The sequence below is a fragment of the Eublepharis macularius genome, chromosome 5 (assembly GCF_028583425.1).
Source record: "Eublepharis macularius isolate TG4126 chromosome 5, MPM_Emac_v1.0, whole genome shotgun sequence".
NCBI classification, from domain to species: Eukaryota; Metazoa; Chordata; class Lepidosauria; order Squamata; family Eublepharidae; genus Eublepharis; species Eublepharis macularius.
The window spans coordinates 148,020,507-148,048,395 of record NC_072794.1 but is presented as its reverse complement, the minus strand read 5'-3'; the positions used below and the strand labels follow the sequence as shown (position 1 = coordinate 148,048,395).

General features: G+C 44.7%; 1 protein-coding gene across 1 annotated transcript in view; it reads left to right on the top strand.

The window, feature by feature from the left end:
* LOC129331338 (opsin-5-like) overlaps positions 1-26,125 on the top strand; it is a 31,165-nt gene extending 5,040 nt beyond the window's left edge. The window contains exons 2-5 of the mRNA XM_054981846.1: positions 5,247-5,409; positions 7,462-7,589; positions 22,000-22,328; positions 25,538-26,125. Coding sequence (XP_054837821.1) covers positions 5,247-5,409; positions 7,462-7,589; positions 22,000-22,328; positions 25,538-26,125 — 1,208 coding nt within the window. The remainder of the gene's footprint in view (positions 1-5,246; positions 5,410-7,461; positions 7,590-21,999; positions 22,329-25,537) is intronic.
* Positions 26,126-27,889: the final 1,764 nt, after the last annotated feature.

Sequence of the window (27,889 nt, the reverse complement as noted above, 5' to 3'; positions counted from 1 at the left end):
TGCTGAAGTGTCCCCCCCCACCCCCATAGTTTTAAAGGGATGGATCTGTGGTGGTACTGTGGGATTTCACAGCTCCTGTTAAAATGTTCCATAGAAACCACAAGAGATTAAGGCAGACTAAAGCCAAAAGTACTACTTCAACAGTGCAATCCTAAACAAACTTACACTCTTTTAAGTCTTATAAGCACTCTTCTAAGACTTCAAAGGTCTTAGAAAGGTGCTTAAGATTGCACTGTGAAGCATCTGTATAGAACCACTTCTGGTGTGGTGCTGTTTGAATGATACTGTTTATAGGGTCAAGTTAGTGAGGAAAACAGATCCCTGAATCAGAGGAGTGATCTCCGCTGGCTCTGTCTTTTAAAACTATGCTTCCTGGCTAACATTGCATCCCCCTACACTTGAGCACCCCATGTAAGATGTCTTGTGTAGAGAGACTCTGAGTAGGGAGGGGCCATGGTTCAGTGGTAGAGCCTCCACCTGGCATGCAGAAGGTCCCAGGTTCAATCTCTGGCATCTCCAGTTAAAAGGACAAGGTAGCCGGTGATGGGAAAGACCCTGGAGATAAATGATTCTGTTGGACCAATGGTCTGATTCAGTATAAGGCAACTTCATGTGTTCGTGAGTTTTCATGGCAGAGTGGAGATCTGAACCCAGGTCTTGCCAGTCCAATATTTCACCGGTTTCATTGCATGGATTCTCACATTGAACACATGAAGCTGCCTTATACTGAATCAGACTATTTCTCTATCAGTCTCAGTAAAGTCTACCATAACCAGCTCCCCAAAGTCTTTTCCACCACCTAATCCTATTCACTGGCAATGCCAGGGATCGAACCTGGGACCTTCTGCATGCAAAGCAGAGGCTCTACCTCTGAGCCACTGAGCCACTGGCCTCTCATTGGGTAACAGTCATAACTATTGCACATTATGGGATCTGAGAAGAAAAACTGAACACAGCAATGTCCCTTTTCAGCAGCATCCACCTGTGTCCTAAAGGCCTGAGACACTAAGGGAGGGACAACAGAGATTCAGAAAGGCAAGAATTATAGAACAGGCAAAAGAGGCGGGGCACAAAAGGGATAACGAATGCTGTGAGCAAATGCAGTTGCAGATAGTTTTTAAACAATCTTGTAATCACTTGCACAGCAGCATGCAAGTCGGTGCTTGTTAATCTTTGCCGAAAAAATAAATGTACGGAAGCAATTTGGTTATGGCACATCTTTCTGACCAAAACAATTTCAATTAACTGAGAAAGGCCGAATCCATACTTGCCAGCACAGCACTAAGCAGGTGGAGTGAGAGCGTCTTTCTGGCGCGATTTATGATGTCATCGCACCATGATGCCGCTCTCGTGGCGTGATGACATCATAAAACGCACCAGAAAGATGCTCTCACTCCGCCTGCTTAGCGCTGTGCCGGGTAAGTGTGGATTCGGTCTAACTCAGCAATCTCCATGCACTGCTAATAAGCAGCCAATACAATAATAAACCAAATGGATCCGGTTAATGAAGCCATAAGCAAAGGAGACCAAAATTATGCTTTTCAGTAGAAATCATAGTGGAAACAAGAACAACTGAGTCCCAGTTATTTGCTCTGAACTTGTTATATATCTGCTCTTAAATATTTAAAAGTAGTCTAGTCCCCCTGAGGCTTTGGTGGAAAAGAACCTGGCTGCATCAACCATTATATATTTTTGGCATGTTACTGTTATCGTAATATTTAATTTGCAAACTAATCCATTAGGAAACCTTTCCAACTCTCCTTAGTGTGCTCCTGGAATAATTGGGTCCTCCTTTGCAATTACACAGGAAAAACTCCTTTAAAATGAAATTAGCATGACTTAATAGAAAAGGAAAATCCTCGGCATTACATTTTAATTACTACTGTTGTCTCAAGTAAGTTCAAACAAAAGAGCAGCTTCACTTGGATTTGCCATAATCCACAATGTTCCTTCTTGTGTTTCTTTGGTGCACCCAATATATTATTGTATAAAACTATCCTCATGAGAAAGATTGCCTTCCCTTCCTCTCAAAAACCCCGCCCCAAACGTGGTTATCCCTCGGAGGACAAAATTCATTTGAAACGGCTTTTTTTTCTGGGAAAAAGGTGGTGGAACTCAGTGGTGGAACTCAAGACCGCACAGTGACATCACTTTGGGTCAGCTGGAACAAGGGGGGAGTTTTTTAAAGTTTAAATCTCCCTCAGCGAAAATGGTCACATGGCCGGTGTCCCCGCCCCCTGATCTCCAGACAGAGGGGAGTTTAGATTGCCCTCCATGCTGCTGGTAGAGGGCAATCTAAACTCCCCTCTGTCTTGAGATCAGGGGGCGGGGACACCAGCCATGTGACCATTTTCAAGAGGTGCCGGAACTCCGTTCCAATGCGTTCCCGCTGAAAAAAAGCCCTGATTTGAAAACCAGTTAGCCTATATTGCTCAAAATGCTTCTAAAAAGCAGTAAAATATTCACTAGAAGAAACTGCATTAGCAGTCCAAATGGCTTTACATATCTTGGGGACGATTTCATGCTCTCACTTTTCAGGGGTTACATTTCTGGTGCTCCTATTCCATACACTGGGAAAGCATGTTCAGTACAATTTTCTTGGTATGGTTGATAGCTATTTTGTACGGAAAAGGCAATGCATGTATTTTTCAGCTACGGAGCATGCTACTTCACACCCAGATTTTTTAGGGTATGTGTTCACATGTTCTGAAGCAGCAAAACACGCATGCTGGCTGTTTCACACAAATGGCTATTGTATGAACCAAGAGAACGGTACCCAGTGTGGCCGTAGTACATGCGACAGGAGCTCCAGAACCATAGCACTCCAAAAAGACTTCTGTGCTCTTTGAAATCATTTGTGGCAGAGAAGGTACAAATTTAGATCATCTGGAAATGGATCGTGCCTACCAAGATGTGATCTGACTTAAAATAGTATATTTCAGAGAGACGGGAGAATTCAGCAGGAACTTCTCCTAGGTCCCGAGAAGCAAATTGCTAGGGTTATTTTAAAGAACGATTTTTCCCCATCAGTATTAGCTTGTGCCTTGAATCGCAAGATTGTCAATGAACATTCGGAAGAGGGCTGGTGGTGACTGAGAACTGAGCATACAGTCAGAACAGCTCACAAGGGTTATCTGTGGCTGCACAGCACATCCACATCAGGGAAGGCATATATATGTATTTACCTATGACAGCCAACATGGTGCAATAGTTTGAGAGCTGGACTGAGACTGCAGAGACCTGGGTTCAAATCTGTACTCAGCCATAAAGTTCACTGGCCAGTCGTGCACACTCAACCTAAGCGACTTCACAGAGTTGTTATGAAGATAAAAGGAGGGAGGGAAGGCCCACATATACCACCTGGGCTCCTTGGAGGAAAATGCCATAGATAGTCTAATCCGTGCAAAATAAATTTTATGCACATACAAAGCAGGTATCTCCAGGTGAAGTTTCATCTAGTAACCTGGTACAGTAGCTCTGTACGTGCAATTTTTTTGTAAATGGAACATTCAGTATTGAAGTAATAGCTATGGTGATAAAATGCATGACTTTTGTTTTTTAATTTGTGATAACCTGTCATGAGGGTCCATTTTATCAGTGGAAGGGTAGTGTCTATAGTATTTAAAGAAACAAATAAAGGGATGCAGCCTGGTAAACCTCTGCTCGCACTATCTGAGCAAAGTCTTCTTAGGATGCCACCCAACAAATGGGTAAGGTCGGCAGTGGTCTGTATACCGGCGCTCTCTGTTGTGGCTCCCATCATCTGGAATAGCCTGCCAGCGGTCAAGAAAGACTTCCACTCTTCTGTTCCCAGAATGTACAAAACAGAAATGTTCAAGGGGGCATTTTTTAAGCAAAGGGATTAGAACTGTAGTATAATGGAACAGCTCAGAACAACACCTTTATAAGGGAATCGGATTGTAGTCCATTGCAATATTTATTCTAAGTATCACTTTGCTTTTCCTGCATTATCTTCTGACTTTGTAACCTACTTTCTGTATTATCCAGTTGTTTGCATGCATTGTTTTCTAATTCTGTAATCCTAGCCCTATTGCATTGTTTATTGGGCGTTTTATGCTGTTTGATAGAATTGTGTGTGCACGCATGTATAGTAATCGACCTTGAGTCTCAGAGAGAAAGGTGGGCTAAAAATGAAGCAAATAGATAGATAGATAGATAGATAGATAGATAGATAGATAGATAGATAGATAGATAGATAGATAGATAGATAGATAGATAGATAGATAGATAGATAGATAGATAGATAGATAGATAGATAGATAGATAGATAGATAAAATTCACAACCCTGTTCATGCTAGTAGTACAGAATGGGAATTATCCAATTTGCATGTAGACATCTATAGAGTCAGGGGTTCTGCTCCATGATACAACATATATCAGCCCAGCAGACCCAGGCCAACATTCCATCTCAGCATCCTGTTTCTCCAGTGGCCAACCAGACATCCCCAAAGGCCAACAAGCAGGGTCCCAGAGGGCAAAGCCTCCACCAATTTATGTATTCCCAGGAACTGGCATTCTGAGTTATACTGCCTCTGAATATGGAGGTTCTATTTCATCAAAACCCACAGAAGACCTACCCACTATGTGTGTGTTTAAATCTCTTTTAAAGCCTTCTAAGCTAGTGGCCATCACTGCATCCTGAGGCAGTGAGTTCCACAAGTACTGCACTACGTGAAGAGGTATTTTCTGTCATGATGCTACTGATCATCAACTTTATCGAGTGTCTGTTTTGGCCTTTGGGGAGAGAAAAAGAAACTGTTTGTTTGATTTTTTTTGTCACTGCTCGCCCAAGGGTTCCAATCCACTGCCTCACCCTCTGCACAATTTTATAAACCTCTCTCATGTCCCCATCCCTTAATTGTAACTGGGCTGATTCCGCACACGTTGGATAATGCACTTTATCAATCGTTTGAGGTGGATTTTTTGTTCCGCACACAAAAAAATCCGTTCCAAATGATCTATAAAGAGGATGGCAAGTGCATTATCCAACGTGTGCGGAAAAGCACACTGATGCTAGTGTAGGGGTGGGGATAATGAGAGAGAAACAATAGCAGTTTACAGACACGTTTGGCCATGTGACCTATAAACATCTGCAGATGACAAGTAGAAATGAGATACCATTGCCCAGGCATGTACTCTGCCTTCTTCAAGTCACTCATTGACCGAATATACCACCACGGGACATGCCTTCTCACTGCAGGTATTGCTTTTGATTTTTCCCCAGGTGTAGTATCTCTCTTTGGAAACTCTCTCCTCCTCCTGGTAGCCTATCGGAAGAGAGCCATCCTGAAACCTGCTGAATTCTTTATTGTGAATCTTGCCATCAGCGATGTGGGCATGACTGTGATCCTCTTCCCCTTGGCCACACCATCCTTCTTTGCACACAGGTAGCTCCCTTCCTTCCACCTGTATTAAACAACTATAGACTTGTAGCCAACTCTTCCTCTTGGAAGCTCAGAGAGGATGAGTCTGCTTCCACACAGAAGCACCCCACCCCCTGTATTTGGGAGTATCCTCATGATGTCATAAGCCAACGAGGCATGATGTATGAGCCTCCTGTGTTTTTTCCTTAGGTTAAATAAGACTTCCTTAAATCCTCAGGGAAACAGTGGGGTGACATCTATGTAGACATTGTGCCTACAGCCAACCAGGGGAGGAAATAGAATCAGCTCCACATGTCCTTTCTCCCTTTTTAGCCCTTAATGGCTTTTTCCCCCTTTCGCAGCTGAGCCACAACGTAGCTTTACACCAGGGCTTCAGCTAAGGGGGAAAGAGTGGAAAGGGCGGTTTACTGGACTATGGTGGGCATAGTGGTTGTCATTGCTATCAGAAGCAGAATAATAAGAAAGGTCTGCCTTGGTTACCCACCTGTTTCTAGTCACAATTCTAAGTGCAGATTCTTACCTTGAAGGCCCCAAATGGCTTTGGGCCAAGGTACCTGAAGGACGGTCTCTTCCTGCACTGTCCAGCATGCCAGTTATGATCTGCCTGTCAAGCCCTGCTTTCAGGGTTGCCATATGCCTGCTAGGGGTAGGAGATCTCCCACCCCAGTTTCTGTTGCTTACCAGCACTCTGTTGACAAGTGGGAGAAAAATGTTTAAAATCACCATTTAATTTTCGTATGATCTTTACAATTGAGTTTCCAGCAATTTCTAGAGAGGTCTGATGTCACTTCTGGTTTTTTTGTGGAAGTGACATAACACTGTCACCTGACAGTGCCCCTGCGTATCCCTGCTCCCCTTGGACTCCCCTAAGGTGCCAGACACAGGCTGGCAATGCTACCTGCTTTCTGTATCCCACTGTCAGTTTTGAGGTGGTTAGTGACTAAAGACAGGGTGTTTTCTGTGGTAGTACTTCACCTCTGGGATGTCCTCCCCCTTGACGCTCATCTGGTATCTACTTTGCTTTCTTTTAAACCAGGCTAAAACACATTTTTTAAACCCAAGCTTTTAAGTATGTGTTTTATGTATGTGTGTTTTAAGTATGTGTTGTAGCACAGCGGTGAAGTAGTTCAGCTGTGAATCAGTACTCTACTGGTTCGAATCCCACTACTGCCATGAGCTCAGTGGGTGGCCTTGGGTAAGCCACTCCTCTCAGCTCCAGCTCCCCAGCTGTATTGTGGGGATAACAATAGCACTAACTTGTTCACCACTCTGTGTGAGGAACGAATCTGTCTAGAAGAGCGGTATGTAAGTGCTGTTGTTATTATTATGATCTTACCAGCTTTTTAATGATCTGCTTCTGTCTTTTGGATCATTTTTGTGCTGTTTATGCCCAATGGCTTGCTTTTAACGGCTTGTTTGTGACATTGTTTTAATTGTGACATTGTTCTAATTGTAAGCTGCCTTGAGCAGAACTCTGAAGAAGTAGCATAGAAATATTCTAAATGAACGAATAGATGAATGAATAATATGCAAACGGATGCAAGTTTCCATATTTTATACAAATAGCAAACTCAAACATTCCTGGCTACAGAATTTTGTACAATATATACAGGTTTTCTTTCTTGGAAAAAAATGTAATTATAATGCCTGTTTATAGGTTTAGGTCCTGTGGATCTTTCATGGTAGCAGAGAGTCCCCCCCCCAGCAGCCAAAAGCCTCTTGCTTCAATGAGAAAACCCCTTTCACCAGAGGAAAGCACCTTTGGTAGCACAATGGATCCATCGGATCCAACCCACTGGTTTGATCTTTTTAATAGTATATGAAAATGAACAAAGAACTATAAAGTAAAAACAATATATAAGGATTCATTTTTTAAAAAACTGTGTGTGTGTGTATTAAGCACACATAGCCCTAGAAGCTATTTTAGCCGTGATTCTTGTGCAAACTGCTCTTTGATCCCATACAACTAAAGGCTGTCTTTACAATTGCAATAGCCAAGCCAAAAATGCCTTAAGGGAAAGTCATTTATTTTGCTTACTTATCTTTCCCCTCCAGGTGGCTGTTCAACCACGCCATGTGCACCTTCTATGCCTTTTGCGGAGTTCTCTTTGGCCTCTGCAGTCTCACCAGCCTCACAGCGCTAAGCACCGTTTGCTGCATGAAGGTCTGTTATCCAACCTATGGTAGGTGTTGGGAAGCATCTCTCCAATATCCTGCCCTCTTTTCTTGTCCTCAGCCTCTCAGTCTTCAACTTTCCACCACCAAGTCATGAATCTCTTAGCAACATCTCTCCTAGGAGGATTTTCCATTAGGGGATCCTATTCATCAAATGCTTGAAATTGCAATAATTAGCACAAAAAATATATACAGCAGCTACCCATTGGTAGTCAGTGCATCAGCTGAACTGACTCTTCTCGAAAGCTTCCAAGTTCAAGGCACCATGGGCTTGAGTCTTGATAGCAGTTCTTTCCTTTGGTGAATACAGAAGCCAATTTGTCAAGGGGTAGCTAACAACAAAGCATATAACCGTAAGTCTGCCTTTTGAGTTGTCCTGCTAGATGGGGAGAGAGCTTCACTGAACCAGAAATGCAGGGAAGCAGAGTGGCGTTTAGGAGTCCCCTTGGAAGAGTGGAAAGATTCCTCACTGGGTAGGCATGTCTAAACTGAAGATGTTCGAAACAGTGTTGATTGTTTTTTTAAAAAAAAATATTGGATAGTTTGTTGGGTGTTTCTGTTGGGATATTTTCTTCTACAAGATGCTTTTGGACCATTATGGAGAGGGAATGGGATAGAAATATTTTGTTTAATAAATATGAACTTGGTTGCCTGTGGGGCAAGGAGTCTCCTCAAAGCTCTGTTCTGGAGCTTTGTATACCCTCAAAATTTATCTCCAGTATTGTTCATAGAGCCCTGACCTGAATAGCCCAGGTGAGCATCTCATCAGAGCTCAGAAGGTAAGCAGGGTCAGCCTTGGTTAGTAATTGTAATAAGAGACCTCCAACAAAAAGGGTTGCAGAGCCAGGCAATGGCAAGCCATCCCCTGTTAAGTCTCTTGCCATGAAAACCCCACCAGAGGTTGCCATAAGTCAGCTATGACTTGAGGGCACTCTCCACCAACACATCTCCTAGCTGATGATGGGTCCCATTGGAGCTGCAAGAAGTGCTTTGCATCCCACTCTTGTGTGCACAGAGGGTATGTGCGATTTTCATGTTTTACTTTCCTACACACCGTTCTATTTCAGCTGCTTTCATACCTTTAATCTCCCAAATATGTACATTTATTTTTTTGCTTGTTTAGTTCACTTATGGTCCTGACCCAGGTGAGCTTGATCTCTCGTCAGATCTCAGAAGCTAAGCAGGCTCAGCCTTGATTAGTAATTGGATGGGAGACCTCCAACAAAGACCAGGGTTGCAGAGGCAGGCAATGGCAAACCACCTCTGTTAGTCTCTTGCCAGGAAAACCCCACTAGGGGTCGCCATAATTCAGCTATGACTTGAGGTCACTCTCCACCATCACATTGTCAATAGAAAGACTACCATGACTTTCTTCTGCTGCCAGTCTTTTAAGGAAGCTCTGTCTTCGTATGCTGGGGGCGTTTGGTGGTGTTGCTCTCATTGGGTTGAACAGCCTGCCTGATGAGGTCAGGAAGACTCACGTACATTCTGTGGAAAGCGTAAAATGGAGTTGTTCAGGAGGATATTCTTATAAAAGGGACAGGTTTGTAGTTTTATGTGCATAAAAAAGTATGGGTTTCTTTATTACAGTATTTATTATACTGTTTTCCACTGCATTGGCAGGGGGGCATGTTTTAAATTTTGTAATCTGTCTCTAAGTGAGAAAGGTAGAATATAAACAAGAGAGAGACCACTGGTTTTTATATTTGCAATTGGAATTTGTCATGGCCTTGTCTTCTTCCCCGAAGGCCAAACGCTTGTGATGGCTACCAGAGTAGATGGTTTTAAAGGGGATTAGACAGATTTGTAGAGGAGAGGTCCATCAGTGGCTACTAGCTATGATGATAACAATAATAACAATAACAACAACCCTTCAGGACAACTTAATGCCCACTCAGAGTGGTTTACAAAGTGTGTTATTATTAGTCTCACAACAATCACCCTGAGAAGAGGGTGGGGCTGAGGGAGCTCTGAAGAGTTGTGACTGACTCAAGGTCACCCAGCTGGCTTCAAGCAGAGGAGTGGGGAATCAAACCCAATTCTCCTGCTGCTCTTCTTAACCACTACACCAAATTGGCTCTCCACATGCAGAGGCAGTAAACCTCTGAATACCATAGCTGGGAGGCAACATCAGGGACGATCCTGGCCTCTGTACCCCACTTGTTGGCCCTCCAGTGCTACTGGTTGGCCACTGTGTAAAGTAGGATGCTGGACTAGGTGGACCAGAGGTCTGATCCAACAGGATCCTTTTACATAACCTGATACCAGCTCCTCCAATGCCCCATCCAAGTTTGCAGAGTATTCTGCTCAGGGCACACGTAAGATCCTTAATATCATGACCTGAAACATCTTCTCCCCCCCACCCCCCTTTTAATTTTTTAAATATATGTGGTGTAGGTATCTGGAGAACTTGAAAGCTTACATGTTGTTTTGTCTCATTTTTGGATAGTCCTAATAGATGGTATTGGGAGGGAAGGCGGCATGGTATAGCCTGATCTCAGCAGATCTCGGAAGCTATGCATGGTCGGTATTGGGATGGGTGATGACCAAGGAAGAGTCTACAGAGGAATACATTGGCAAATGAGCTCTGCTTCTTGCTTGCCTTGAAAGCCCATTGCTGGGGTCACATAAGTTGACTGCGGCTTGATGGCACATAGACCCACAATAGATGGTGTCGCAATGGCTTTGTTTCTGGATTTTTCTTTTGGATCAACATGTGCTAGCTGGAACCTTTCAGCTTTCTGCATGTTTTCCAGAAGCAAGTTATACAAACAAGTATTCTGTGGATTATTTTTCTAGGAGACAAATGTTTAGGTGCAAATGGCACCCACGAAAAGAAGGACGTTCCAAATGTGTCCCCACTAATTTTCTGCAAGCTGTAACTCACACATTTTCCTCTAGACCAGCAAACGAAACAACATACATCTTCTCCTCAAACAGTGATTGAAACAAAAATATTATACAGATAAAGTGAACAGACTTGATTTGCAGGCAAACTCTGCTTGTTATGTTATCCAATAAATTTCTTCTGCATCGAGCTAGAATGAATAGCATCAATCCTAAGTATATGAATTCTAGTCTGTTGGCATCCGTCTTGAGAGCTAAGTATGATTCAGTGCTTGTTTATCTCCAGTAATGTATAGCTATGTATTTCAGATACATTGTACCTGAGATGGAAGCTTGGCCTGTCTACAAGGCACCTTGATGATGGGTAACAAAAGAGGCTGTATGTTCTGCAGAGAGAGTTTAAATTGAAAAGATGATGTTCCTTCTTATGAATCATCACCAAATTGAGAAAGAGTCAAGTGACTTCTCCGTTGTCTCTCCTGGGAGGCAAAAACACACACATCAGGGAAGACACTGTGGCGGAGTGAGATTGCTGACTTGTTTATGGGGAATGGATCCATCATGATGGCTTTGCTAAAGGTGATGCTCAGAGGGAGTTAGGGCCCTTTACAAATGAATGTTTGTTCATTAACAAAACATCAGCGGGAGCTAATTAGGGCTGCCATGCCCCTGCCACGGTGGGAGCTCCCCAACCACCAGCCTCCCCCACCACCACCCCGCTGCCACTCCCCTGGCTGGTGTGGAGGGGAGAATTATGAGCAGAGGTGGGCTGGAGTACACTATGCAGCCCCCTTCCCATGTTACCCCATGCAGCCCCCGTGTTACTTCTCGTTTAAATGAAGGTACAGTGTTTCTCAGTGGGGCCAGTTCTCTAAGAATTGACCCCAAACACAGTAAAAACACTTTGTTTGGGGACTGCTGAGACACCGTAGCTTCAAATTGAAACCAGAAGTGATGTCACTGTAGGGTGGCTGGGCATTGTGCACAAGTAAGATTAGGATCAAGGCCCCCCCAGCACACACCCAACCCCTGCTGTTGGTAGGGCTATCAATCCAAGAGCTATTTGTTAGAAGATGTCCTACTTGAATCTGAAGAATCTGCTGCAGTAGTGGTGATCCCCAACATGGAGCCCATGGCACCCAGTGATGTGTTTCCTGGAGCCCATTTACTTCTTCCCCAAAGCATCTCTTCTTTAAAGTAAGCAGTCAGCCCAGGTTTTTTTCCATTGTATGTGAGCAGGAGGCTCTTCAAAAGAATTCAGGAGGCATCATCTTTGGGTCTGTAGGAAGCACCCATTCAGAAGCATCTGGCTATATCGTAGGAGGATGCTCGAGGGTTGCCTGGTCACCTGAAGCCCAACCCAGGAACCAAAGGAAGTCATGGGGGGGACATGGAGGGACTTATCTTTTCATCAAATCATGTGCAGAGGCCTTTCTTTCTTTGTCACACCAAGAATGACGTCATTCATGGTGGTCAAGGAAGAGCTCCAAGCACGCTCCCACACGATCCGGAGCTCCTGGATCCATTCCCCGTGCTTTCCCTCCTTCCAGCCAGTTGAGTAGTGGTGAGAGGTAGAGTGGGGGATGCTTTGCACACGGAAGGTTCTATTTTCAACCCCCAGAATCCCCAGTTAAAAGGTATTAGATTCTGTGAAAGACCTCCGCCTGAGGCTCTGGAGAGCTACTGCCAGTCTGAGCAAATAATACTGACCTTGGTTGTTGTGGGTTTTCCGGGCTGTATTGCCGTGGTCTTGGCATTGTAGTTCCTGACGTTTCGCCAGCAGCTGTGGCTGGCATCTTCAGAGGTGTAGCACCAAAAGACAGAGATCTCTCAGTGTCACAGCCCGAAAAACCCACAACAACCATCGTTCTCTGGCCGTGAAAGCCTTCGACAATACTGACCTTGATAGGCTGGTGCTCTGACTCCATAGAAGGCACCTTCATGTGTCCATTTAATGAAAGTGTGTGTGGAGGGGGGGGGGAAGCAACTAGTTGGCATTTGTAAGGACAGTGACAGCTGTGAGTTGCCTTAAGGTGAAGCCTTTTGGAGTGCAGACACCTTGGGGATTTGAGAAATGCTGCCTTGGAGGAATGTTTCTTTGTTCTAGTCAGGAGTCTCTTGACTATAGCGTTGCTTGAACACCGGCCAGTTTGGTTCATGTCCTGTTCACTGGTCACGAACAGGGTGCCAATTTTTCAGTGATCATTTTGACAGTTCGCTGACTCATTCATGGCTGTTCAGCAGCTTGTTTCACTGTATTCCTTCTTAACCATGCAATGCGGGGCAATTGGCTTTGGGGGGATGGCCATTCTCACACAGCCCAATTGACTTCTATTATCACCCCGTCCTTGCTGCATAACTGCTCAGCTCAGCAAGCAATTGTTTAAATATATAATAAAAGCAATCACAAGTCATATAAATCCATCGTAAGTGCAAGCTGTGTTTTAATAATATCCAACCCTTTGGGGTTTGTCTAAGTAGTCCCCAATGACGTTAATGGCTGCTAATTGGTTTGAATAGTTTTGACCCAATGGGGATACGTTTGGCAGTCTCTTGCAGCTGTTCAGCATGAACCGAACAGGCTGGGGGATGCACCTTCATCACCTTCAAACATATTAAGTTTTCCTGTTGAACCCCATGGTAAAAGGTACAGCATCCCTCGTTAGCAGCAGCAAAAAGCTAGATGAACAGCCCTAGGATTGGGAAACCTGCCAGGAAAGTTTACAGGAGCTGAAGCTGGAGAAATCCATCCCATGCTGGATATGAGTGTCTTGGAGGGGGATGAGCTGCAGGCTGAAGTCACGGAAGCAGAACTTCTTGCATTCACCCAACAAGAGCAATGGACCAGAAAATGCAGGAGGAAGAACTGGATTTGTGTGACCCAGAGGGCGATCAGCCACAGCTTGGCTCAGGGGTGGAGGGAAAAGGCTTTACAGGCGTCTGTGTCTCAAGTGTAGCCCAATGAAGATCTTAGTGGATGGGATCAGACTGCTGTACTTCAGAAGCACAGCCCAGAGTGGGAATAACCCGGAGGCCTGCAGAGACTGGCGAATACATCTGGCTCAGTTTGATGTCTGGCCCTGCAGACGTAATTGGACTGATGAACTGAAAGGGGGCTTATGGGCTTGCATGGAACAGCATGGATAGACCTGCGAAACATATGCCCCCAAAAGGACTTGAGGCTGAGCTTCAAAACATGGCTTGGATTTGGATTCAGGACGAGAAAAAAGGAGGAAGAAGGACCCTTTCAACAGAACTGGAAACAGGCATCTTGAATGCCTTTTCCCAAGAAATAAAGGCTGACGATTCCACTGAGCCCCAGCAGTTGTGTGTTTGATGGAAGGCTCTCCAAGTGGCTGCTAATGCTATGAAGCATTCCTGGGCCACTAAATCCATTGTTTTGTACATCTCACATCTCAGAAGCTAAGCAGGGTTAGCCTTGGTTAGCAATTCGTTGGGAGACCTTCAACAAAGACTAGAGTTGCAGAGGCAGGCAATGGCAAACCACCTCTGTTCGTCTCTGGCCGTGAAAACCCCACCAGGGGTCACCATAAGTCATCTATGACTTGAGGGCACTCTCTCTATCCTGGCATAGTCCACTGTCACGTCCCCCTCTCAGTCCCCCGTTTCAAACATCTTTTAGAAAGCAGCTTTCCCTTCCCTTCCCTTGCCATTTTAGTCTTCCACCCGCTCACAGGCTTATCTTTTCTGAAATTCACTTGTGCATTTTCTCTGCAAATGAACATATCTTTAATTGCTTTAGTTTCAGAGAAATGTTATCCTTACAGACCTCTGGAGTCTTAGGGTTTGTTTTTTAATTAAGCTCTTAGAAGATCAGAGTCTTTAGGAGTTAAGCAGGGGACGAGTGGGACACAAAGAAACTTGAACTTGCATGGCTCACATGGAATAAATATTCTCTGATTATATTTTAAATGTTATATTTCAATTTACGTAAAAGGTCATCTCTTCTGCCACTGTACACATTGTTATGGATAATCTAGTCATAGTCAACCTGTTGTATTTTAGACTTTGTAAAGATCACACTTATGGTGATTGTTAAAATTTAAAACAGCTACAGCACCAGGCTATCCTTTGAAGACATTCAAAGCGCTTATTGAGGCATCCCAGGACTGTTGCCCCTTTAAAATTTTCTCTCTTCCAGCTTAACTAAATACTTCCTGTTCTCTCCCATGAGAGGTGCCTCTCTCATGACATTCACAAATCAATACTAAATCTGGCAAGAGGAAAGAGAGCATTTATGCATTGTTCTTTGTTCTTTCACAATCACACTATTATAATCATAAAACAGTATTTTTCACACAAAAAACGAATAGTGACTTTGGCTGCTACAATGTAAAAAGCAGCTATTAAGTAACCCCACCCCACAGGAAACAAGGATAATTTGCAGGCACACAACCAGCTAAGAGAAAGCAAGAAGTAATTAATTAGGGTGAAAATAAAGGAACAAAGAGAAATGGTAAAGAGTTCTTTACTGAACCAGATTTATTTACAAACAAAATAAACCCTTGCTTGTGGGAATGCATTTTCCATGGCTTTTGTTTTTGCATTTTGTTTTCCATTTCTCCCATCTACTTTTGTTGTCCCCAATCACCTTTTAGATTACAAGCACCTCAGGAAAGGAACCTTATACTCTGTTCAGCGTCACGCACACTTGGCTACTTTTGGTGTAGTGGTTAAGAGCAGCAGGACTCTAATCTGGAGAACCAGGTTTGATTCCCCACTCCTCCACTTGAAGCCAGCTGGGTGACCTTGGCTCAGTCACAGCTCTCTCAGAACTCTCTCAGCTCCACCCACCTACAGGGTGATTGCTGTGAGGATAATAATAACACACTTTGTAAACTGCTCTGAGTGGGTGTTAAATTGTCCTGAAGGGGGTGGGGTTATATAAATCAAATGTTATTAATGTTACTACTGTGAAATACCCATTCTAATCCTAGAAGAGAGTCCTTTTCCAATCAGCTCAATTAAAGATAGGCAGCTGCTGTTTTGGTATCTTGGGCTGATTCCAGACCGGGAGTGGGGGTAGGGGTGGGCAAGACCGTGTTCCCGCTTCAGCAACAGCAAGATGGGCAAGAACCATGCCCACCCACTCCCATCTGTGTGCCACTTGTGGCAGCTACTATCCCCTCTCTTACACCTCTGTCCTTATAACCTCCCCCGCACAGAGAAGCTCAGCAGGGACAGCCCCCCCCCCCAAAAAAGGTTTTCAAAGGCTAAAAGGGAGGAAGGAGGTATGTTTCAGCTCTGCATCTTTTTGAAAGAGGAGCTTAGCTCTGTCCCCTCCTCTTAGAGTCTCTCTACATGAGACATCTTACATAGGGGTGCGCAAGTGTAGGGAGATGCAATGTTAGCTGAGAAGCATAGTTTAAAAAGACAGAGCCAGCAGAGATCACGCCTCAGAGGGTTTGTTAATTTCATCTTCGCCTCCCCAAAGGCTCTGTCAATTTTACCTCCCTTTGGGGAGGCAAAGATGAAATTAACAAACCCTTTGAGGAGCAATCTCCCCAGGCCCCATCTTTTTAAACTACCCTCATGAAGAGAAGTGAAATTGACATAGCCTTCTAGAAGACAAAGATGAAATTAACAAACACTCTGAGGAGTGATCTCTGCAGTTCTGTCTTTTTAAACTACTCTTCCTGGCTAACATTGCATCTCCCTGCACTTAAGAGTTCGTGTGTAAGATGTGTTGTACAAAGAGACTCTCAGTGGCTACATGTAGAATGTCCTAAAGGATACTCCACCTGCATTAACCTCACAGTCCCCCTTTAAACCAGAGAAAAGCAGCTTTGGTTTTCCTCTGGATTGAATGGGAGAGCCCTGGGAACACAGAATGAGCACAATGCCGTGTGGACGTTCCCCTTTAATCCAGGGGTTTCCTGCTTTCCCTGTGGCAAAAATCCCTGTGTGGAAACAGCCCTATAAAACCAAAAGAGAATTTGACCAGGCAGGGTGCAGGGTTTAGCCGGTTGGACTCATTTACGGACTGCCGGCATATGGGCTTATTTAAGCCTTGTTACAGATGTACTGATCTTGCCTCACATTGGCCTTTTGTATTACATCCATTTTGTATTTTGTATTGCATTCCCATTGCATCCACATTGAATTGTATTATTGCATGGATTTTTGGGATTAACAACGGAAGTTTTCATATTGGTGCCCCTTGGTGTTCTTCCTTGAGCCTGGTGGCTCTCTGTTTTCTGTGCAGAAATCAGTCCGCCTGCTGACTAACTCTGAGGGATCCATTTACCCAGGGGTCATTTTGTAGAAAAAGAGCTGGAGGAACTCATTAGCATAACTCATTAGCATATGTCATGCCCCTTGCCATCACCGGAAGTTTATCATTAGCATAAATGATTTGCATATGCCACACCTCCTGACATCACCTGTCCTGGTTGTTTTAGACCCAATCCTGGCCATTCAGGGCTGAAATTGGGCCCAAAATGGCAAAAGGGGGCTGAAAATGTCCGAAAAGGGGCCCAAAATGGTCAGGATCAGGCCACTGCTGAGGGGGAGAGTGATCCACACCCGTCAGAGGCCCGATCCGGGCCATTTCAGCCCCAATCCAGGCCAAAACGGACCCAAAATGTTTGACAGTCAGGTGGGCAGGGCCACCTGTCATGTGACCTCTTTGGGGAACTACCGGAACTGTGTTCCTGCGTGTTCCCCCTCAAAATAAGCCCTGCATTTACCGCTTCTGACCGTTGCCCCAGTTAAGAGTATGTCAGGCAGAATGGAGTCAGGGGTCCTTCTGTTATAGGCAGCTCCACTATGCTGCTTTGTAAGGCAGGGCCTGATGGCTCCGTGCGATCCCTCCTCCCAAAGCAAATGAGAGTTACTCTTGCATACGGAGAGGATAATGCCAGCCTCACATCTGAAGCTTTCTATCAGACTTGACATTAAAGGTAATGTGTTGAAAGGGCTTCTGAAAATATTTGCCAGTGCGGCTTGGTGGGCGCGTGTAAATATGCAGTTTCGTGCTCAAAGGGCTATTTGCCAGGGTGTTTGCAGCAGTTTTCCACAAAAGGTGAAGGAGGAGGCCGTGCATGTAAATAGTGCTTTTCCCAGCTGCTCTTGGGGGGGTGGGGGAAGGTCATTAGTAGATGACATACATCTTGAGACCTAAATGTAAATCTTTTCCCACAGTAGAGTGTTAGTTATCAATTTTCTAAGAAACGAAAACTGAAAATAATAGTTATTCCAGATAATGACACTGACTGAGAATCGGGGGCTGCAAACAGCTCCTAAGAGGATCAGATCTGCAAAATGCAAGCGCTCACACAAACAAATCCTAACAAGGAACAACGGCTGCAATCACTGACGAAGCAGACTCTCGCCTATGAAGGCTCAGGCTGGAATAAAAATGGGTTAGTCTTCAAGGTGCTTATTTTTGCTTGAACAGAGAAAGCTCTTAGCAAGGAAATTGGATTCACAAGCTGGTTGCACGCCAGTCCCACAAAACAGTACTGGAATGCAAACTACACGATCCCAAACAGAAAATGTGAATTTACAGTGGAAATAGGCAAGCCAAAGGACTCAATCTGCCCCCTTCTTTCCTCCAGCCCCAGAGCCTTGGTAGAGATTCCCCGGTATGTAACTCATGTGTGCTCCTTGCCAAGCACAAATGTGAGTGGGCTGCTGAGGAACACAACAGGAGCGCTGTGCTACTGCTCACACTGGAGGGGAAAAGCAATTCAAACAGTCTGCATCTTTGGGCAAAGTAGGCGTGATGATGCAGCCACCATTTTAAAGTCATTTAGAAATATTGCAAGGATCTGATCTTGATCAGTTTAGCACAGTGCACTCAAACTTTTTGTTATGCGAATGGCACTGGTCAAGTCAGAACAACAAACTGCTGCAAGGAAAGGTAGCCTGTCCTATTTAAACATCATTTAGGAAGGACCTAGTCTACGGAAAGAGTGCTGTGTATTTCCACCTTTTCTTTGGAGAGGAGAGGGCAGGCACAGGAGGTAGGCAGAGCCTTTCACCGCAAAGCCAAGACATATGACTCCATCCTGCAGGCGTCAGAGTGGTTGGTGGCAGCAAGTGGCTTCCCAGTTTGTTTTTGGCACCCCTAGGGAGTGAGTAAGGTTGCCAGGCCCCCTAATCCTCCCAGCGGGGAGGGAGGCCCAGCAATCAACTTCTCTCCTCAGTCTTGCATGATGATGTAACTTCCATTTGAGGCCCAAATTGGCCCACTACAAAGTACAGGAGCGCTCTCGGGGCAGCATGATGATGTCACTCCCAGGAAGTGATGGCATCAAACTGCCCTGGGAGGCCCATTCCTGTGCCTTTCCCTCCTGCCAGAAAGGTGAGTGGTGACAGGGGGCGGAGGGTGGGAACCCCAACTGGGGGACCTGGGATCTCTGAGGGGAAGAGGCAGCAATGTGGGGTGTAGACTAGGGATGGCCACAGGGTTTTTCTCACCTCACAAGAGCCATCCAGAAGAAACAAGGAAGGGCTTGTGTGAACCTTTCTTATACAAAGTGCATGAATTATTGTGCTATATGATGACCAACAAAGTTCTTGTTTTTCTTCATGAAGAAAAATCAGCCTTTTCTTATGTTCATAAAAGGATCATAAATTCTGTTTTAAGAGATTTATGTGTTTGCATTAAGCTTCGATTTCATTTTAAACCAGGTTATTTTTCAAATAGAAAGTTATTATAGCTGAATATTTGGGGGGGCGGGGAGAAATTAAAATGTGATTAAAATTTTTAAAACATTAGTTTTTTAAAAAAAATGTCATTTATAAAAAGTCACACATTAAAGAACATATGTACATGTATGTCATCCCCTTTTTAAATTCCAATATGCAGTAAACAATATCCACCTAAGTTTCTCCAAATTTATCTACAGACTCATCTGAGTTACTTTGACTTCTATGGAAATATTTTAACATGGTTAAAGAAGTGATTTTCCGTATTCAATTAAGCTAATCAAGCAAGGACAATGGTTCTTATTTGTTCTATTTAGCTGCAATGGACATTCTATTAGCAGTTAATAAAGTCAGTGCTGGTTCCAGATCCCTTTATTTCACTATCCCCCTTAGAAAGCAGATAAAATGAAATTAGGCTTACACCCACCGAATTTTATTTCATTCTGTTCATTAACAGTGCCATCCTAAGAATACTTCCCTGGAAGTAAGTCCCATGTTGAGTAAGATTCTGAGTAGACTTGCATAGGGTTACCCTGTCAGTACTTTAATCTAAAAAAAGTTTAGTGCCAAGTTTAGTTTGGCACAAGTTCAGAAGATAAACCATATGTTTGTCTCAGGAGGAGCTTCAATATACAAACCAGCCCAGGGATCCCCACCGTGGTGCCCAAGGGCAGCATAGCACCCACCAATACCTTTCCAGGAGCCCACCAAGTGTTTTAGAAAGGGGGGGCAGGGGGGGTCTTGCCCAGGAGGGCTTCTGATGGGCCATTGGAAATCTGAATGAAGTTGTTTGGGCATCAGCTGTCACTAGTGTTGGTTTTATTCCCTCTCAATTCTTTCCCCCAGTATATATCTTTAAATTACTCCCCTTCTCCCCTGCACTTGGGCTTCTTGCATGTGCGCGCATGGCTCCACCTCCTACCGTAGCCATTTTGTGATTGGCTCCACCTCCTGCAGGAGCAGTTTTGTAGATGAGCACACCATGCTATGTCGGAATTCCAGAGGTGCCCACAGAGTCAAAAAGGTTGGACATGCCTGAAATAGCCTGTGAAGTGTGAGATACCACTGAAGGCATAGCCTTAAAAGATTCTCTTTTAAGGTATGTTGGATTCATCAGAACTTATAAGGGCATTAAGATCTTGATTCTAATTAACATACCGTAGTTCTTTATTATGCAGATTCAGCAATAAAAATCATCAATTTTTATCTACCCTTCACACAGAATCAGTCTGTGTATGTGTTGAAGATCTAAATATCCAGAGCTGGTTGGTTGTCCATTGTTGTAGAATGAGAGCTCCCACTACACTTCCCTTCTTCTGAACTTCATGATCATAGTATTAGACTTGGGACCTTTTCACACAGCCTTTATAACCCGATAATTATCCATTGTTTCCTTGGCTCTGTGTAAAGCAATATGGGGGTGATGGTTTCAAACAGCATTTACATCCATTTATGAACCATACATGAATTTCAGCACTATACATCAATGCACTACTCTAGTGATACCATTTGTGCAAAATCAATGTTCATCACTGTAGCACTATTGCACAAAGCACTATCCATTCCAAAAAAGGTGGGGAAAAGCACACTGGAAAGAGCACATGGGAAATTAAAAGGGCACTGGCGGAAGTGCCACAGACATTTCAAACAGTGTACTGCAGAGAATCAGAAGTACACAGAACACTTGAGAACGGGGGAAAGGGGTTTTAAAAAAACCAGCTCAACCCCACATTGCATACAGGACAAATATAGTTTTGCATGGAGAGGGAGGGAAATCTGTTAGCAGCCAGCAGCCAAAACAATTTACAAAGACTGTGTGAAAAGGTACCGAGGCTCAGTTCAGACATAAGCCAAACAGTGGCTGACTTAACTATGGCTGGTGCGTGAAACCAGGATTTACTCGATAGATGATCAAATCCTAGTTTGCTGTGACAAATGCTTCAAGTAGGTAGCCATGTTGGTCTGCAGTAAGACAGCAGGATTTGAGTCCAGCGGCACCTGAGAGACCAGCAAGATTTTCAGAGGGTAAACTTTCAAAGCTCATATCCTGAAAATCTTGTTGACAAATACTGTTTCCATCTTTCCCCTGCAGAAACCCAGCTAAAATCCCAGAATGCATTGCTGCAAAGGCAGCACTAGAAAACAAACTGAGATTAGGCTAGAGTGAAACCATAGTTAATACAAGCTGTGGTTAATAAACTATCTTCAAACCATTCTTGCAGATTCTGGTTCGACATACCCAAATTGATAATTTCTCTTCACCCAGGCTTTTCGCTGAAGGGTTCCATCTTTTTTTTATGATCCACTAATAACCTGAGGGTTGCTTTACAGACATCATTTAAAGCTAATTAATGTTGTTTTCATGCTGTAGTTATGCTTCTGGCGGACCACTGCTTGTTTTTATGGCTTGTTTTTTATATAGTTTTATGGTTGTTTTTATTACTGTATTGGTTTTACTTGGTGAGCTGCCTCAAGCAGGTGGCATTTTAATTTTTGAAATAAAGAAGCCATATTTATTGGAGTGCCCCACGTCTGGGTGATTATACAACCTACAGTGAGTTTAATCAAACCATGGTCTCATACAATGCTTAAAACAAATGGTGGTGGTGTAGAGTGCTGTCAAGTCGTAGCCGACTTATGGCGACCCCTGGTGGGGTTTTCACGGCAAGAGACTAACAGGTTTGCCATTGCCTGCCTCTGAACTCCTGGTTTTCGTTGGAGGTCTCTCATCCAGTTACTAACCAAGGCCGACCCTGCTTAACTGGTGAGATCTGATGCGATCAGGCTCACCTGGGCTATCCAGGTCAGGGCTTAAACTAACGTCATTTTTAAAAGCCAAGTTTTTTCAAATTGTTTTTGAAAGTTCTAACAGGGCACCGTCTCTTTCTTTTGTAGGCAATAAGTTCTCTCCCACTTATGCCGCAGCACTGCTGGCATGTGTCTGGGCTTATGCCTTCATCTTTGCGGTGGCTCCTCTAGTTGACTGGGGAAGTTACGGACCAGAGCCCTATGGGACTGCCTGCTGCATCAAGTGGAAAGCGTCAACCAGAGAAGCCAAGTTCTACATCATGGCGCTCTTTGTCTTCTGCTACATCATCCCTTGTGTCCTGATCATCATCTCTTACTCACTCATCCTTTGGACTGTCAAAGTGTCCAGAAGAGCAGTAAAGCAGCACATGTCACCCCAGAGCAAAACAAACAGTGTCCACAGTCTGATTGTCAAGGTAAGGGGATAGATGTGGGTTGTCACCAGGGTTGTACCCAAGGTTGGGACAGCGGGTGCACCACCTTGCACTGAGCTCTGTCTTTAGAAAAATAGGCTTTCAAGGATGGCAGTTTGCAAGGGGGAGTGTAGAAAGGGGGGAAATCATGTACAAAAAGCCCCCTTTCAGCTGCTATGATAGTAAACATAGAAATGTGTTTAAAGGAGATAAGGAGTAACCTAAAGCGAGGATAACAACAACAACGTTCGATTTATATATTGTCCTTCAGGACAACTTAATGTCACGCTCAGAGCGGTTTATGAAGTGTGTCATTATTATCCTCACGACAATCACCCTGTGAGAATGGCCAGCTTCTTCAGCCTGGGGCCAGGCTGGTAACCTTAATCTCCACCCAGGCCTTCCAGTGACACTGCTCTTGTGAAGTGGAAATGGGTCCTGAAGCTACAGGTCAAGGTTCGCATCCTGCCTGGCAGTGGTTATCTCCGAGGCCAATGGCAAGGTCTGCCTGGCAGGCTCTGGCATAGTGACCTGGGGCACTAATGGAGCATGGGCCTCAGGTGCCCCTGCGGCATCAGGCCCTCCCTGATCAGTGGGGTTGCCAGGTCCCAAGGCCCAAACCAGGGGACAGGGGCTCATGGGAGTAGGGTTGCCAGGTCCAGGATGGGAAATTCTTGGAGATTTGGGGGGTGGATCCTGGAGGGGGAGAGGTTTGGGGATGGGAGGGGCCTCAGAATGGTATAATGCCATAGAGTCCGCCCTCCAAAGCAGCCATTTTCTCCAGGTGAACTGACCTCTGTCGCCTGGAGATCAGTTGTAATTTCGGGAGATCTCCAGCCACCACCTGCTGGCAACCCTACATGGGAGGGTGGATGGGAGAACGAACTTCTCTCGCACGCAAAGCATGCTCACACTCCAGAGGACTTCCTTGTCGCACCTGGAATGACATCATTTCCGGGAATCCCAGCACAATAAGGAAGTGAAAGTCCCAGAGCATTGCAGTGTTTATCCAATTGGTCCTGCATGGGGGCCTTCACTTCCTTGTCCTGTTGGGAATAACATCATCCCCAGCATGACAAGGAAGTATTCCAGGGTATGCAGGAGCACACTGCGGAGCTCCCAGGCCCGTTCCCTGCACCTCCCCCCCCCAGCCAGGTAAGTGGTAGTGGGTGGGGGGGGAGAGGCTGAGGGGGGATCCCCTGCCCCCACCAGAGGAATGAGATCCCTGCTGATCAGTCTGGAACATCCTTGGTTCAGTTCCTCAGGCTCATCCTCTGAGCCCTCCAAGTCAGAGTTCCTATGGGAAATATAAAGGGATCCTCGACCCTTGACATATGCTTCTATTTTGTTACTTCTGAACTTGTGTGGAGCAAAATATAAAAAAAACTTTAGTACAGGTTATTTCAAAAAAATGTTTCTTTCTCACCAGTTTCAATGTGCCATGGAGGGGGGCGGGAAATATGATACATGCATTGAAGTAGGCAAAGGTAAAATATAATCAACACACCAGGATGGTTTGCTCACTCATGCTGCACGGCTGTCTGTCATGATTTGACAACTTAATTTAACTGTGCATTCCTCTTCCCCTCCATATTCTTGAGAATTTTATCTTTGGTACTTGGGGGTTGCTTATCTAAAGACAAGAGAAGCTGCAGAGCTTGTTTATCACCCAACTGGGTGCGCTTGCCAGTTCATAGGTTCAAATAATTAACATTAATTAAAGACTAGTGCAATTAATACAGACGCAGACAGAATGCTATTTTGAGCTGCATCTATAGCCTTCCAAAGTGAGGTTGGCAGAGGGGGCTGGCCTCTAGATCTCTCAGTGACAGTCTTCGGCAGACATTACCCAGGCGTTCCCTTCACACAGAGCAGAAACTCGCCAACCACATGTTACTGTCGTGAATGTGTGTGATCACCCCATCCTCTGTGATAGTTCCTTCCTTATGGAATGGCCTGCCTAAAGAGGTCAGGGAATGTTGTGCCAAATTACTTACGTTTCGTTTCAGCCATGTTTCCTCTTCATATTTGGAATTATGCTTGTTTTCAAATTTCTGCAATCCATAGCCTATTGAATTGTTTATTGAATATCCCAGTCATTGATTATATTGATTTAAACTGTGTGATTTGCTTCGCATCTCAGTGAGAAAGGTGGGCTAGAAAGAAAGAAAGGAAGGAAGGAAGGAAGGAAGGAAGGAAGGAAGGAAGGAAGGAAGGAAGGAAGGAAGGAAGGAAATGGCAATACATAGATTTTCTATGTGGACAGTTTCATATGAATGGAAGTTGTACCCTTATGGAAAATCAATACATTGTCCTATTCACATGTTAAGGCAATTATGCAAATTGCTCTACCATAGCACATGGCTGGTGGGTTCCCACCCTGCATGAATGGTATGTCAAAATTACATCTGCAGAGAACTTACATAATAATGCCACGGTGAAGCTGTTTACCTCTTGGGGACTTATGGTAGATGGTTTCCTGACTATTTAAAAGCCAGCCAATTTCCCATACATAGGGCCCACTGGTTCACTGCATTCAAGGAACTCATTTTCGACATTAGATACATTACTCTGTCCTGATACAAGCCCACTTTAATGTCTTGCCCACTCTGTACTGCAAATTGGATGCACAGAAGAACACACTGGAAGGGACTGTTTCCCCTTCTTATAGCATCTGGGGGAGGACCTAATGCTGATACCGAAATGATCCCCATACTGACTATGGAGTGCAGTAGATGAATGTGGTATCAGCACCTTTGGGGCACATGTCCCCCACATGCTTTCAGACTGGTTGAAACTCACTTTCTTTAGAGAACCTGTAACTTGGCGATTCAGCTCAGCTAGGCAGGCTGTGGATCTCTAAGAGAGTCCTCTGTGCCAGCCTCACCAACCTGCACTGCCCAGGATTCCCTTGAGAACGGCTGAAGAGTTAAACTGGTATAAAACCAATATCTGTAGTGCAGGTATGCCTCCGGCTCACACTGCAGAGCTTGTTGGAATAGTTTCCAGAGTTCTCTGAAGGTGTGCCAAAAATCGGAGCCCGCTTCCAGATTTTATACATATGCTGCAAATGGTGGGTAAGATGAGCCAAGCATCTAATCAGAGTCCAAACTGATCGTGCCGGCTTCTGAAGACTTGGCACGGGGCACAGGGCTGGCAGGCTGTACCATTTTCATGCCGCTTATTTCCCCCCTTCTCTCTTTATCTTCCAGCTCAGCGTTTCTGTCTGCATTGGGTTTCTGGCTGCTTGGACCCCTTATGCCATTGTTGCCATGTGGGCAGCTTTTGGAGATGTCCGCCAGGTGCCGGTCTTGGCTTTCGCCCTTTCCTCCGTCTTTGCTAAGTCCTCTGCAACCTACAACCCTCTGGTGTATCTGCTCTTCAAGCCTAACTTCCAAAAGTTCATTTCCAAAGACCTGTCACTGTTGCAGGCCATCTGCGCAGTCTTCTGCTGCAGCCGGCCGAGGCTCATCACCCTGCGGTCCTTCCACACACGAAACGGCCGGGCTTCCGTGAAGATCTCGACTCCTTTCGCTGAACACCGTGGGTCCTGCAGGAATTGCTCCGACACTTTCGAATGTTTCCGTAATTATCCCCGGTGCTACAGGCTGCCTCCAAAGGCTGACACCAGATCCAAGACTAGCCCGCTGGCGATTCTGGCAGACGGAAGAGCTTGCAGACCAAGTCTGAAAAGAACCATGCAGGTCATGGTGCTTGTGACGCGAAAGAAGACCGGGATGGGGACTGTGAATGTGGCAGGTGATGTTCTGCCTTCCAGTATTGTGAAGGACCTTATGTGAGCCTGGCAAGAGGCAAGGGTTTAAAGGCAGGGGTTGGCCTCTTTCTGCCTAGTCCAATGGGGATGTTTTTCTACACTGTCAAAATCCATCATTTTCCCATATGTATGGTGGTTCCCAAAATGTGCTTTGCAGGTTAGAGATTACTGCAAATCTTATACCAGCATTTCTCAGACTATTTCTTTTCTTTTTTTTAAACAGTTGTAATTTTGCACCAACAATTTTACACCTGTTTTTTTAAAAAAAGAATACCAGAGTAAAAACAAATCAGGATTATAAGCCTTGGGCGGGGGGTGGGGGGCAATTGTTGTAGTTTCAGTCACGCAGTGATTAACCAGCCTGTGTGGCACCAATGAAGAGATTGGTTCCTCACTCCTGGTGCACTGCTGTCCTATGCAGACTATGTTGCCTTTTGCTTTGGTTGCACAGCCAATGTGCAGTCAACTCATGACAGTTGCCATTGGAGGGAAGGGACCGTTGCTTGCTGTGTTACATTCTGAATCCAATCAGACTGTGTGAGCAATAGTGCGCATGATTGCTCGTAGTGGCTCATCAGATGCGTGCAACTGATCTGCAAGGCAAGGTGGATCAGTTGCACCTCCAGTGTTTAGCCAACCCGAGCAGTCAGCACAGCAGATAGGAACAACTGCTTGTGCAGTCAAGGTATTCATGTCTGCAGCAGTATCACTGCTAGGTTCTCCTTTGCCCCATAATCCTTCACAATAATACAATATAGTTCCTCCTGTGCCTGCTCAGATCCAAATGCTGGTACAGACACAGCCCATTCTCTTCTAATTACTTACAATTGTTTTTCCCCACGTTCTTTTTGTTTAAAATAGTGAAAAGAAACCATGGTGCTACTCACGGTGCTAAAACCAACCAAGGTGCTAAACCAACCAGTCTCCGACAGTTGTGTAACTATAGTGAAATCATATAGGTTCCCCATCTACACTTGGGGGATAATGTCACCAGTCTACCTCACACAATAGGCTCGTGGAGGCGGAACACCTTAATGTTTAGAGCACTTGGAACTTTCACAGCCTTCAGTATTACTGCATCCATGAATCCATCAATATTTTGGAAAGCAACAACCCCTGTCTAGAACCCAGAGTTCTAGAGGGAGAAGTGACCACCATAGGTCACTCTAGCCAGAAAGTATTATCTTGCCATCCAAAGGCATAGAAGATACTGGACTCCAAGGACACAGCATCCTTCCCAGTTGAAGTCTGGTTTTTATACCACTAGCCGACACAGTATTTTGTCATTGTTTTCATATTAACAGAAGACAGGACATTCCCTAGCACAAGGGGGCCAGTGCTGGAAGACAGCGGAGAACTTATTGACAATAGGGATGACAAGAGCCCCTGAGGCAAATGAGATTTCATGAGCATTCTAATGAACAACTCTTTTCTCAAAGAAGAACCATATCACCATGGACTAGCTACTCTAAGACTACACATCCTAAGAAGAGTTACTCCAGTCTAAGCCCACTGAAATCAGTGGGCTTAGACTGGACTAACTCTCTTTAGGATTGCACTGTAATCTGGCTAAAACCATCAAGGAGACAAATCTTATTACAATTTTGCCTGGACTGACAATCCTATTGGCCTAGAATGTTATTTCTGGTTCATGCCCCAAACTGTCCAGTTTTTAAAACTCTACCATCTGAAATGTACAGAGTGGGCCAACAGATATACACATGTTGTAAGATATGGTAAATACAACAATGCCAAACAGTTCTTCTTTGTAAAGAAAGCAGAGTGCTTT